Genomic DNA, 13,884 nt, shown 5'->3' with positions numbered 1-13,884 from the left:
ATAATTTTAGGAAATTATGGAAATTTTCGATATTTATGAGTACCAAGTGAGGTTAACTCTCCCTTGTACCGTCTGGGATGTTTGTGGAAATTATAATAAGTACCAATTGTAGAAGAGATAACAGTTACTAAGTACACTCGCAGATGCAGGATTGTCGACGTGGTGCAAAAAATGGCATGCCTGTCATGCACGCAAAATGTCGGGAGTTTGAGTCTCCGGAAAGGTAACAATTTTAGAGTACACTTCCTGTTTACTTCCCTATTACTGGCGTTGTACTGTGTCAGTTCGTACTCAGCGGTAAAAAGTATACAAGGACATCAATTCAGTTTTTATTCATTTTCTTACAAAACGAATTTCGGATTAGTGCTTTATAATTTGTATATACAATATTTTTCCAATATCATGGCAACTCTACTTACTGCATACAAATGTCAATAATAACACCGCAAAAATCAGTGCAGAAAAAAACCTACCGTCAAAAGAAAATTAAAATAAGAAAAATGAAAATTTCTAGTGGATATGAAATTGCTAATTTATATGTTTGTACATCGTGCACACACCACAATTTCTACTACTTATTTATGTATGTACATTTCCTAAGATACAGTCGGTCCCTCAGCCTGACGCACGCATTCATATCCGCATGCATTTCTGGAGCCTTGTGTCCACACATATGGCGCACTTCTTTCTGCCTTAGCTACACTTGCTGCTGGCAGACAACAAACTGGACGACTACTCTTCTGTCTACCGAAGCCAAATCTTAATAGAAGCAAGTTTTAGCAGCAATTTAGATAGGCTGAGGTACGATTGCATTCATAATAATAAAAACAACATTAATTATACTTTGTGTATTCGTTGCAAGTGGCTGAGTGAGTGAGTGTATGAAGCTGATAAAAAGTGGCGATTAATGAAATGGAGCAGAGCTAAAAAACAGCGAGAGGGAAACAAAACAACAATAACAATATTGCGAATGCAATAATCCATCGAACATTTCTGCATTTTCCACAGAACAGTAAGAGAGATAACATGCAAGTGGGTCACATAACAACACATCATGCATTCTGCTGCATATACCACACATCATTCACCACACACAGGTTTCCATGGAATAACCACATCAATATACATGTGGATAGAAGTGACTGACTACTACTCGTATTTCTCCCGCTCGGTACCAACTGCAGCTAGCAGTAGCAACATTTAACGATTTAAGGAAATTAATTATTTAAACAAAAGCACTTTTGTTTACAATAATTTTCTTTACAAAGGGTCTCCCATTGCAATTGTCAGCCAATACTGGCAGTCAGTCAGTCAGTCTATTTTTGCAATGGCAGTTTGTCATTCACATGCAATGTCTAGCAATTCCCAGGAATGTCAACAATAACAGCCCACAAACAATTGCATGACTCAAATTCCTCACCACTCGGATCTATCGATAAATAATCATCTCGTTCCCATTGCCATGGTTGTGAAATTGAAGAATTGCAAAAATTATTTTTTGCTTATTTTTAGCATAGGAATCATATTCATGTGTATGGCGGCGGCGGGTAAATCAGGTTTCAAACGAAACTCCTCCGTTGATCCAATCAGTCGTCCAATGTGGAAGTATTGTAATCAAATTTCTTTACTCGAAGGATTAGACAGGAAGAAAACAAAACCATGGTAATGGGAAAATGCATGAATTGTGCAACCTGAGCAGAGTCGAAATGCAGTGACATGTGCAATTCACTCTCTCACAATGCATGGCAATGCAACTTCCTCTTTTTGTCCTTCAATAATAAGTAAGATTGCCAAACAAAGAAAGTACATTTACTTTTTACTTCACCAAGATGGATTAGCTAGATAAAAAGAGAATAGCTAACACAACAACAATAACAGCAGGGGCCACCACTCAAATCAAGACAATTGCCAAAACAATTGATTTAAATCTTAAAAAGGAAAGACATGCATTTTCACTGCTCCTAGTTATGCATAAACTAGCTGGTCCCCGTCTACCTGTTTCTCAGAGGACAACATAACCGCACATAACTACAATAAAAACCAAAAACAATAAAAACAACAGAAATGTTTCAACTTGAGTGCACATTTTGGAATGCTATTTCTGCAAATTTATTTTCGTCTTTCATCATTCACTGGGGGTATCTGGTATCAGTCGATACTGGAAACGAAACGAATCAAGCAGTCAGTCATCATCAGCCAGCACTACCTCCACAGGTTCTTATTTCATAACATCACCTGTCGTTAAATGAATACTTTCTGATAAAATAACATCAGCAGCAGCAGCATGTTATGAAATGTTTGGTATTGCGAGTGGTGAGAGCAGCGTACTTGTACTCAACGCAACGCAATGCAATGTTACACAAAACGGAGTTCTGTTTGTTCTATGTACTGTTGGCACACAGTGCACAGTATTTGAATATAGAACTGAATTGGTATTAAGTGTATTCGATAAATCAATCATGTTCGCGAAAGCCCATTAAGTGGAGGGAAACTTTTCACGTTTTAACTGCAGATATTTGTTGCTGAAATTTTCTTAAGTTCCGGTAAAAAGACCAACTACTGTTGTATGAGATGACCTACCGTTGTCTGTCCGAATGTCATAAAAAATCAAATTTTCACCCGAGTTTCAGTGAGAGAAGATGTCAATCTCGCCTACTACTTTCGCTCAGGGTTCAGACCGAAATCCTATCCGAATTCGGATGCTTCTTTCGATTTCGATTTGGTCAGAACACAGACAGTTTGGTTTGCTGGTCAGGTTTCAATGACCATAAGTTCCTTCCATAATACTTTTTAGATTTTAATACGAGGGCTAATCGAAAAGTTTCGAGCTTAGGCAACACTACGCACCCAGCATAGTTCGACGTACGACTATGTGTTGCGTTGTTTACAGTGGCCTTAAAAAATCAATTTGCCAAAAAAATGTATTTTGTTGAAAATTTTTCACAAGCTTCGACGTAGATTTTGAACTTTTGAATGGCGATGAAGCTCCTTCCTATAGCATTGTGAAAAACTGTTTTAATGAATTCAATTGTGGCCGACACTCGCTCAAAAACGAAGGATGAGAGATTCGGCCAAAAACGGCCGTTGTGCCAGAAAAAAATCAAGCCGTGTGGTAACGGTTAACGCAAGATCGCCCTGTTATATACCGTGAGATAGAGGTATCGTTGGATATTTCTTCCACCAGCTAACATTTGATTTTTCATGAACACCTGGCCGCAAAAATGGGGATTGATCCCGTTGGATCCCGTGTCGATCGGTGCAAGAAATTTCGAAAAATATGATCGCAATGCTTTAAAAAACTATGAGCTCGAAAAATACCAGTAATCGCCAGAAGATGCTGTAAAAGCGTTAAAAAATCATGTTTTTTGAGGTGTCTCAATCGGAGTGGACAAAATGTTTCAACAATTTAATTGAGCGCATGAAAAAGTGTATATACACATACAGTTAGGGACAAAAGTTTGCCCAAGGATTATTTCAGACATTATTACAATACAATTCAATGCCTTCTGTATATAATTTGCGCCAAGAATTCCGCGGAACCTATTAACTTTCTGAGAAATCTCAGGAAAAACGTGAATTTACCCAGTAGCAGGAAGGTGTATTATGCACGAAATCAACTTCAAAGATTTCTAGGATCTCAAGATATGCAATCTGACACTTATTTTTGGGCTTTATAAAGTATAATACCTAAAAACGGAAAGAAATAAGCAAGGGTCCGCCTTAAGGAGCAATACAAGAAGTCTGACGTTAAATAACGGCATGTTACCCTCAAAAATTATTTTTTTCTCTAAAGTATATCTCAGACACCCAGAGACATTCTCCAAAACAATAAAATGTACAAATTTTGCTGCTAATTCCATCAATTGTACTGTAGTTCACATATTTCCTTGGGGTGTATGTAAACTTTATCCCCATAATTGTTTGGTTTTTGTAAAATTTACCGTTATTTGTACTATGGAGTAAACTTTTGTTGGATTAAATATGGTTTATTAGTCAGAAGAAATAAAACTGTATACTTGGAATTTCATAAAAATCATAACCTACCATAAAACCCGAGATTTATGGGGTGTATGTAAACTTTGGTCCCTAACTGTAAATCATGCTGGAAACTAGGTACTTAAGAAAACAATAAAATTACATTTTATGGTAAATATTCGCATTTTCATTATTAGGCCCGAAACTTTTCCGATTAGCCCTCGTACTATTAAATACAAATTATTTAGAACAATCAATATTTGTATATGTACCTATAGTGCGACGAAATTGTTTGTATCCACAGTTCGTGAGAACTTAAAGCACTGTATTAGATATCCACTTACTGGTTTGGTTTGCCAACATAACATTTTCGTAGGAGAGAAGAGACATCGATGAAGAAGTATGGTCATAAAAATGCATTTATCGATGAAGCATAAGAGTAAACAAACCGTATAGAAATAACGTAAATTGCCAAAGTAAGCGTTTCGGCATGACTGTGAAAGAAAAACGCTTAGAATTCAATATTGCATGAGACAATAATAGTAATAATAATAACAAAATAACACACAGAATTGCATTTTTATCCCTCGAATGCAATGGAAGAGATTCGAACTACAACTACATTTCTGTCAATGTTCTGCTCGCTTCGTTGACCATGAATTAAATTCCATTGTACATTGAATTTGGAAAATGCAATGATGGCTGTGGGAGAGTTGAGCATTCGAGCGTTCATCTCACTCGCAACTATTGTCTTTTAAGAAAAATTTCACAGATATTATTTTTAATACAATTTCCTTTTTTTTTTTGGCCAAACTCTCAACGAGAGCAAATCAGCTATGTTGCAAGCATAGCAGACAATCCATATGGGAAAGATTTTGTGCCACAGTCAAAGAGCTCAATAATGAGTTTTCATACTCACAATTGAGTAAAAGAGAATATTTTCTACTGAAGAGAGGATTTAAGAGAACATTTTATGAAACTGGAAATGAAAAACACTCAAAATAAAACTGGTTTTCATGGGTTTTCTCAAATGTAAACTCTCTGTCTCAGAGCATGGCCGATCTTAATAATCTCTTAAAGATGTATGGAGTATTTGGCCAAAATTAAGTTTATGTTAAAACAAATTTCTATAACTAGAAAATCTTAAATTCCGAATTATGGATTTACCATACACAATAACTACATTGAATTTCATTACAAAATCCATAGATAATTCTCATGACCTATGAATTCTCCCACGAATTTTACAACATAAATTTCCCTCTAAGGTTTTTGCTTTTCTCCTATAATTTCAAAATGTTCTCATGCATTTATGTTGTGCCACCACTCTCATACAACATCATAATGACACTCAAAGCCACCAAACCGGTCTTGTTAGTGTCAATGGCTCGATGCACCGAAAGGTTTTTTGTGCTTGCAATTGAATGTTGCCCAACCACCAGACAGACAAGCAGAACGATAAGCGCATACACGGTCAAAAATATACTTTTACCTCGCCTTTTACCTTCTTCTACCACCATTCAGCAATCCATCGCATGTATCTCTTGTTAATACCGCTCACACATATTTGTTTGGCCAAACAAAAAACCCATCAAGTTCAGTGAGTGCTCACAGAGAAACCACTCAATTGGGGTGCCTGCATGCCATGGTGAACACTCTCTGCTGCTCACGATCTCCATGCAACATACACTGTGTGCGGAATTAATCACACAATTCCTTAGAGGCCTGATGTGTTCAATTTGAGAAATCAGTTACTGAGAAGATTCCGAGTAGATCACACGTTCGTAAAGTCGAAACGGAAAATTTGTTTTATTTTTTCTTAACCAAAAAAAGTAATAAGAATTTTTTGTTTACTCAAAAGAAATCTAAAAAAATAAACAACAACAAACAAGGTCTACTCTAGTTACACAAATATTAAAAAAGTGAATTAAGCAAATATTTACAAAACAAGAAACCAAAAAACGACAAATTGTTTATAACAGAGAAATACGTTACGTTCGTTGCCTCACACATTTTGGATTACGGTTACGGGCTTCGTTCGCTCATCTTCAGCAAAAACACACAAAAAAATAAAATAAAAAGAAGCACTATGAACGTTCACATTGCTATGTGTGATTGAAAAAAAAATAATAATAAAGAAGAGGAATACGATAAAAAGAGCAGTGTTGTTTGAAAAATTAGTGAAGAAAAAATCTCTGAAATTTCATAAAAAGTTTTCTTAAGCAAATGGAAACACAAAAATGAAGAATTCCAAAGAACTAAAATCGTAATCAAAGTTAAGTGCAACCAACAACAAATACCAATTCATCTCATCGTAAACGTTGCTCAAACGAAACATCACATCAGCATCATTCAACGCCACAACAGATACCCCCCACCAAATATCTTTAAGATGGCTCTTATATCGAAAACCATCTTATCGGTGCTTATTTCATTCATTATTCCCGTACTCGGTGCTGCATTAAGCAAAACGGTGTTATATCAGGCGCCCGACGAATGTCGTTGGTCCGGTGCCAACGAAGTTGACATAACCTTGGTGTGTCATTTGCGCACCATCAACTCGGAATTGGAAAACACCAACTTCAGTGTCATACAACCACAGAACACCATTCGGCTGCGACTTGAGTGCAATGACGCCTTGTTTTTCCAGAGTACCCTCAGTCCGGACAGTTTCCGCTCGCTCGTGGAATTGCGTGCTCTCACGATTGAATATTGCAAACTAGGCAACTTAACCGACGGTTCGTTCCGTGGTTTGCAGGACCTGCGCAATCTTACCATTCGCACTCACAATGGCGATTGGTCAACAATGTCTCTGGACATCTCGCCCACCAGCTTCAGCGAGTTCCGGCAACTAGATCGTCTTGATCTAAGTCTCAACAATATTTGGCTGATTCCTGATGGTATGATTTGCCCACTTAAAGTACTGAAACACCTCAACATCTCACACAACGAAATCCAAGATATTACCAATTTCCACTTCAGTGCCTCGCTCAGTACACGCAAATCTCGTATTTGCGGTTCGTCCCTGAACAGCATCGATTTGAGTCACAATAAAATCGCCAATCTACCATCGGCCATATTCTCCGGTTTGGGCCGTCTCGTCAACCTGAATTTGGCTCGCAATGGTATGAACTTTATTGCTGATCGTGCCTTTGAAGGACTTGTATCCCTTCAAGTCGTCGACTTGTCAGAAAATCGCTTGACCTCTCTACCACCAGAACTATTCTCAGAGGCCAAATTTGTCAAGGAGATTTACTTGAAAAACAACAGCATCAATGTCCTGGCTCCCGGTTTGTTCAGTGAATTGTCAGATTTGCTTGTCTTGGATATGTCTGCCAATGAACTCAATTCACAATGGGTGAATTCAGCCACCTTCGTCGGCCTTAAACGTTTGATATTGCTTGATTTGTCTGCAAATAAAATCAGCAAATTAGAGGCCAATCTCTTCCGCTCGTTGACAAGTTTACAAGTACTTAAGCTGGAGGAGAACTACATCGATCACATTCCCGATGGTGCTTTCACTGATTTGACCAACTTGCACACATTGATTTTGTCAAACAACCGCATTTCAACCATTGGGCCAAATACATTCCATGGCTTATATGGCATTTTGGTGCTCAGCTTGGATTACAATCGCATTTCGAAAATCGACACGCAAGCCTTGAAGAACTGCTCCAGCATACAGGACCTACATTTGAATGGAAACAAACTGCAAACCATTCCAGATGCTCTCTCTTATGTGCCATTACTGAAAACACTCGATTTGGGTGAAAACTTGATCACGAGCATTGAAAACACCTCCATTACCGCCATGGAAAACCTGTACGGCTTGCGTCTCACCGAAAACGCCATCGACTACATCAGACGTGGTGTGTTCGATCGCATGACTTCATTGCAAATATTAAATTTGTCTGGCAACAAAATCAAAGGCATTGAAGCCGGTGCTTTGCACCGCAACACTCAGCTGCAGGCAATTCGCTTGGATAGCAATCATTTGAAAAACATTGCGGGACTTTTCACCGACTTGCCAAATTTGGTTTGGCTTAACATTTCGGACAATCGCCTGGAGAAATTTGACTATTCGCACATTCCCACTGGTTTGCAATGGTTGGATGTTCGCGCCAATCGCATTGCCCAATTGGGTAACTATTTTGAAATTGAGAATGAGTTAAGTTTGACCACATTCGATGCCAGCTCCAACTTACTTAGCGAAATCACAGCCGGCTCCATCCCAAACAGCATCGAGGTTTTGTATTTGAATGACAATCTTATTGCAAAAATTCAGCCATACACTTTCTTCAAAAAACCAAATCTCACAAGGGTGGACTTGATTCGCAACAAACTAACAACCCTTGAACCGAATGCTCTACGTCTCTCACCTATCCCCGAAGACCGTGACATCCCAGAGTTTTTCATTGGTCACAATCCCTTCCAGTGTGATTGCAATCTCGACTGGCTGCAAAAAGTAAACATTGAGACGCGCACGCAGCCCAAACTCATGGACTTAGATCAGATCTACTGCAAATTGTCCTACGCACGCGGCAAGACTCATGTTCCCCTTATTGAGGCCAAATCCAGCGATTTCTTGTGCAAATACGAAACCCACTGCTTCGCCCTGTGCCACTGCTGCGACTTTTATGCTTGCGATTGTAAAATGGAATGCCCCGACCGTTGTTCTTGCTACCACGACCAGTCATGGACTTCAAACGTTGTTGATTGTTCGCGTTCCGGCTACGATCGTGAATTGCCATCACACATACCCATGGATTCAACACAGCTGTATTTGGATGGCAACAATTTCAAAGAATTGTCAAGTCATGCTTTCATTGGACGCAAACGCTTGAAGGTTTTGCATTTGAATCACTCGCGCATTGAGTTTGTCCACAACCGCACATTCTACGGTTTGTTGGAGCTGGAAGTGCTGCAGCTGAATCACAACAGCCTGCGACATCTGAATGGAAACGAATTCCAAGGTCTCGACAACCTGCAAGAACTTTATCTGCAACACAACTCGATTGCCAGCATCGATTCTTTGACATTTACGCATCTCTACCACTTGAAAATCTTGCGTTTAGATCACAATCTGATCACTGAATTTGCTGTGTGGAACTTTTTGCCTCCTTATCTCAATGAATTGCGTTTAGTTGGCAATCCCTGGTCATGCAACTGTGGCTTTGTAGACAAGTTCCGTGACTACATCAACCGCCATGAGTCTGTGCTGGAGAAACCTAAGCTACGCTGTTCTGCCCTAGCTGGCTCCAACGGCACGGTGGGCATCAACACAACAGCGCTCACGCAACAACCAATTGAACAGTTTGCTCTTTACCTCAGCCCGGAAGTTTTGAAAGATACCACCATTCGCTACCTGGTTTGCGGCGGTGTCCAACAGCAGCAGTTGTTGGGAGTCAGTGGCGCCGCTGACATCAATGATAACGTCATCAACGGCAATATGACCTCCACCAAAATGATTCTGTCACAGCCACCCATGCACGATTACGTTCCCATTCTTGTTGCCATTCTAACCGGATTTGTGTTTGTGATCATTTGCACCATGTTGGTGTTCATCTTCAGACAGGAAATGCGAGTATGGTGTCACTCACGCTTTGGTGTTCGCCTCTTCTACAACGGCAACAAAGACATGGACAAGAATGAACGAGAGAAGCTATTCGATGCCTTCATCTCGTACAGCTCAAAGGACGAAGCTTTCGTGACGGAAGAATTGGCTCCTCTATTGGAACAAGGCGAGACTCGTTACAAACTGTGTCTACAAAGTCGTGATTTCCCCGTTGGCGGTTATATGTCAGATGCAATTGTGCAGGCCATCGATACATCCCGAAGGACGATCATGATTTTGTCAGAGAATTTCATCAAATCCGAATGGTGTCGCTTTGAATTCAAGTCTGCCCATCAGTCAGTATTGCGAGATAGAAGAAGACGTTTGATTGTCATTGTCCTTGGCGAAGTTCCTCAAAAAGACCTCGATCCCGATCTACGCTTGTATTTGAAAACCAACACATTCTTGCAGTGGGGCGACAAACTATTTTGGGAAAAACTAAGATTCGCCCTGCCCGATGTGCCCAACAACCAACGGCGGCCTCATGGTGTAGGCGGTCATTGCACAGGTGTTGGTGTACATATGCCCATGGCACCACACCATCATCATATGCAAACTCATCACCTGCATCACATGCACCCCCAAGCCCAACTACAACAACACCATCTGCAGCATGCCAGTTTCCGTTCGCAGATGCATCATAACATCAACGGCAGTAGGCAGAACCACAATCGAAACACCCCCCAACCACAACAATCAACAGTATTGATGGGTCCTCCTTGCCAGAATATGCCACCACAACAGCAACAGCCGTTGCCTCTGCCGCCAAGCGCCGGTGGTCAAAGCAGTATCCAACATCAGAGTCTACCACTGCCACCCTGCCCCAGCCCTCGTAGCGCTACAACGCAGTCTTCAATTGGAGGAGCCTCCACAAATTCCGGGAGATCTGTAGCGGTGCACATATAACTTAAGTAGGTCCATAACAGATAGCTACGAGTGTAAGTGTGACAGGCCAGAACAATAGATAGAAATAGAAAGGTCGACCATTTTGCCAGATTCCGAAATGACGTTGGCTAAACGAGCACATTTGGTAAATTTGTTAGTTAGTCCGCATGTATTTTGCAAGTAACTGCTGCCGTGACATTGATCTTTTCCAGTCACCATTCGCCATTCATTTCTTCATTCATCCAATGACTGACTGGCTGTTCGTTCGGTCGATTTGTTGGGCCCTAGTTTTTTGTTGGTCCGTCCCAGTCAATCATTTTAAATGACCATTTTGAATTTGTATCTTTACCTCGTTAAAACAAGAGGTTTTTATTTCACGTTTTTATGATTTTTCCTCTTGAGGTGCCTTGTCCGACTTTGCTGCAAACACAAAAGCAAAACTACGAAGAAAACGAATAAAAGAAAACACGTTAATGGGGAACGGAAAACCTATTACAATAACAGGCTGATAAACATGAGACCAAACAAACGAAGTCGACGACTGACGGGGGGACGGGTGAATGTATAAAGAGACTGACAGGAAGAGAAAGACAAACGTGCATCAAGGTACAAACAAGCTACAAAATTATGGAGGTAATGAAGGAGATGGCCAAATAATTTGCAAAACTCAGATGGGAGGAAGAGAATGACGACGACGACGAAAAAGACAACCATAAAGAACCTTTTGGCACAATGCTAATGCCAACAACAAGCGTAGCAAACGAGCCAAGATGCAAATGAGCTGCTGCTGCCGCGGCTGGTATTGCCAAAGACGCTGCAGTCCGTTGCCTTTTTGCCACAATTGACACGGCATGCATTTTGGTGTGCTTGTTGCGCTTTGCGGTGAAATCATTGAGCTCGAAACGCGTTTGTTTGTTGCCTCCTAAACGGTGACGTTAACTTGAGTTTTCGTCTTCGTCTTGGTCGTAGTTTTCGGTGTGTTTCCTTTCCACCTTGTAATGATTCTGAAAATTGATGTTGCATGCTACGATGGCAGACAACAGCAACAACAATCGGTACAAAATGTTCAGTTCACAATGTAGTGCGACTAAGTGACGGGGGGAATTGAAAGAGGGGGGCAATGAGGACAACATAAGCAAAACAAAAACCGGCAAACAATCCACAGACATGTTATGCACCACATCACACTACCAAATACACATCACTCGGTCAGACCAACCGACCGACCGACCAACCGATCAACAACACCAAACAGCATAACATGCAAACTATCGAACGCCAGACAAAGTCTGAGTGACTCTGCAACTCCAGCAAAAACCTGACGTTTTTCGTCTTGGCGGTCACTAAGCGACAGTCGACGGACATTGTTGAATTTTAATTCCTCGTACAAAACGGGTAGGCAGGCAGACAGCAGGGTTTTGTCTGCTGCAAAACAACAGCGAAGACGACGACGATGGCAAACAAATGGAAATGAAAGAGAAAAAATGAGGACAGCAATGCAGCATTTCAGTTTTTACGACATTCAACCAAAACTATCCGAATGTGGCAGCAAAAAAGCCAACCAAAATAGATTTCCTTGCCTTTCTTTCTGTCTCTGAGGCTAAATTCTCCTCTATGCCAACAAAAACAAATTGCTACATGTGTTGCACAGCCCAACCGGGTACATTATTGCACTGCTAGACGCCAGGAGAAAGGCCAACGACAGAAATTGCAAAATGCTTTCTAAACGTTTTACTTTTTTCTTCGTCATTTCGTTGGGGCAAACATAAAATAGGTGATTTTTGTGTGTTCCTTTTCTTTTTGGCAGAATGGTCATCTTTTTACTTCGACTTTGAAACAAATCGAATTGAAGACATTCCAAGAATCTTAAAAGGGGTCATTGTAAATAGGTAGAAGAGATACAACGCCAGTCAGATTGCCAGCCAACTAGCCAGCCACTAAATGGGCATTCGGGTAGAAATTGTGCAAGACTAACTAATTAAGATGTTGAACAAATTATTGTTGTTTTTCAAAATCAATGGAAAAATGTGATATAAATGTTAAATTTAAGTTAAATCTATAAACTAAAGAAACATTTTAGTAAATTAAGTCCATATAAATAATGTTTATTTTCCTATCATAACTGCTGTATGTAAATTGTAAATGGAGATATTAACTAGCCACCATCACTACTAAAACTTAGCCAGCTAGATTAAGTGCTATCCTATCCAGTCAGTAGAGAATTCGTAAATATTTGTAAATACAATCAAATCAAAAACAGTTCAATGAAAAAAGGTACTTAAAATTGTCTCCATACAGCAACACCTCCGATTGAAACCGAACAAACAGCCAGCCATATATATTTTTTTATTTATGATTTTCTCAATAATTAATTACAAACGAAACCGATATCGAACGACTCGAATGAGATTTTGTGCATCCCATTCTCTAAAAAACAGAGTATTTTATTCTATTGTATTTTTGTATGTGTTATAAATAGTGACTGATTATATGTATAAGCTAGTTTTGTAAATATATGTATATTTTCCAACCAGCGACTATCCCACCCACCTCACCTCACATCTATCTATCAATCCTCCCAATTAGTTTGTAAAATATTGTATTAATTTATTATGTGTATTATTTGTTTTATTTGTAATTTTTCCTAAGTGTGTTTAGCAGTTAAGTAGAATTAATTAATTTTTATATTCGAAATAAGCTTACAACAATTGTAGTCGTATGAGAAGCGAGCGAATATCATATTGAAAACAAACAACAAAAGACAATAAAATAAAAAAATACAAAACAAATATTTAAAATATTAAAGCAAAAATAAGTAAATGCATTTTTTATTTTTCCCCATCTAACTAAAAGGGACCTTGAGAATCCTTCGGGAGAGGATGGCAGGCATTGTTGTCAAACAGTGATTAATGTCCGGCTGGAAATTTTCCATGACTAATTTGAGATGGGATGTTACTATTTTACCTCATCTGGGTTATTCTAAGAAAACAAGGGCGACCGCCTATTTCACCTAGCATTTATTTCTCTAAAGATGATTAAAACAACACCAACAACAAAATACATACATATGTGTTTTGTGTAATGTCTGTGTGTAGTACAGGTTGTCCAATTTACACTACACCTGTGTCTAATGTCTGCGATAGCCAGGTAGCCAGTTAAGCAAACAGAAATGATGATGGGCACATATTTGTAACAACTGCAAATGCCATAAATTTCATCTGCCACTGACAGGTTTCCCTGTAACAAGATTATGATCAAGGTTAATTTCTTTTATCGATATTGACTTTCAGCCAACGTTAGCCGCTGTCGCTGTGCAAGAAATAATGAGCGGTTTGCCTTTTGTAATTGATAAGGTACATCGAAGTTTGACAGTTTTCCTTAAATCCATGGCCTACAAATCATTTCGAAGA

General features: G+C 39.5%; 1 protein-coding gene across 1 annotated transcript; it reads left to right on the top strand.

Annotated features, from left to right (window-relative positions):
- Positions 1-5,557: 5,557 nt before the first annotated feature.
- Tollo (Toll-like receptor Tollo) lies at positions 5,558-13,286 on the top strand. Its single transcript, XM_073980782.1, has one exon. It carries the CDS (start codon positions 6,368-6,370, stop codon positions 10,493-10,495), a length of 4,128 nt encoding a protein of 1,375 aa, XP_073836883.1. The 5' UTR covers positions 5,558-6,367; the 3' UTR covers positions 10,496-13,286.
- The last annotated feature ends 598 nt before the right edge of the window (positions 13,287-13,884 follow it).

The sequence above is a fragment of the Musca autumnalis genome, unplaced genomic scaffold (genome assembly GCF_047663935.1).
Source record: "Musca autumnalis isolate F117 unplaced genomic scaffold, ASM4766393v1 scaffold_4, whole genome shotgun sequence".
NCBI classification, from domain to species: Eukaryota; Metazoa; Arthropoda; class Insecta; order Diptera; family Muscidae; genus Musca; species Musca autumnalis.
Note: the sequence above shows the minus strand (reverse complement) of the source record. Positions and strands in the feature narration are given on the sequence as shown.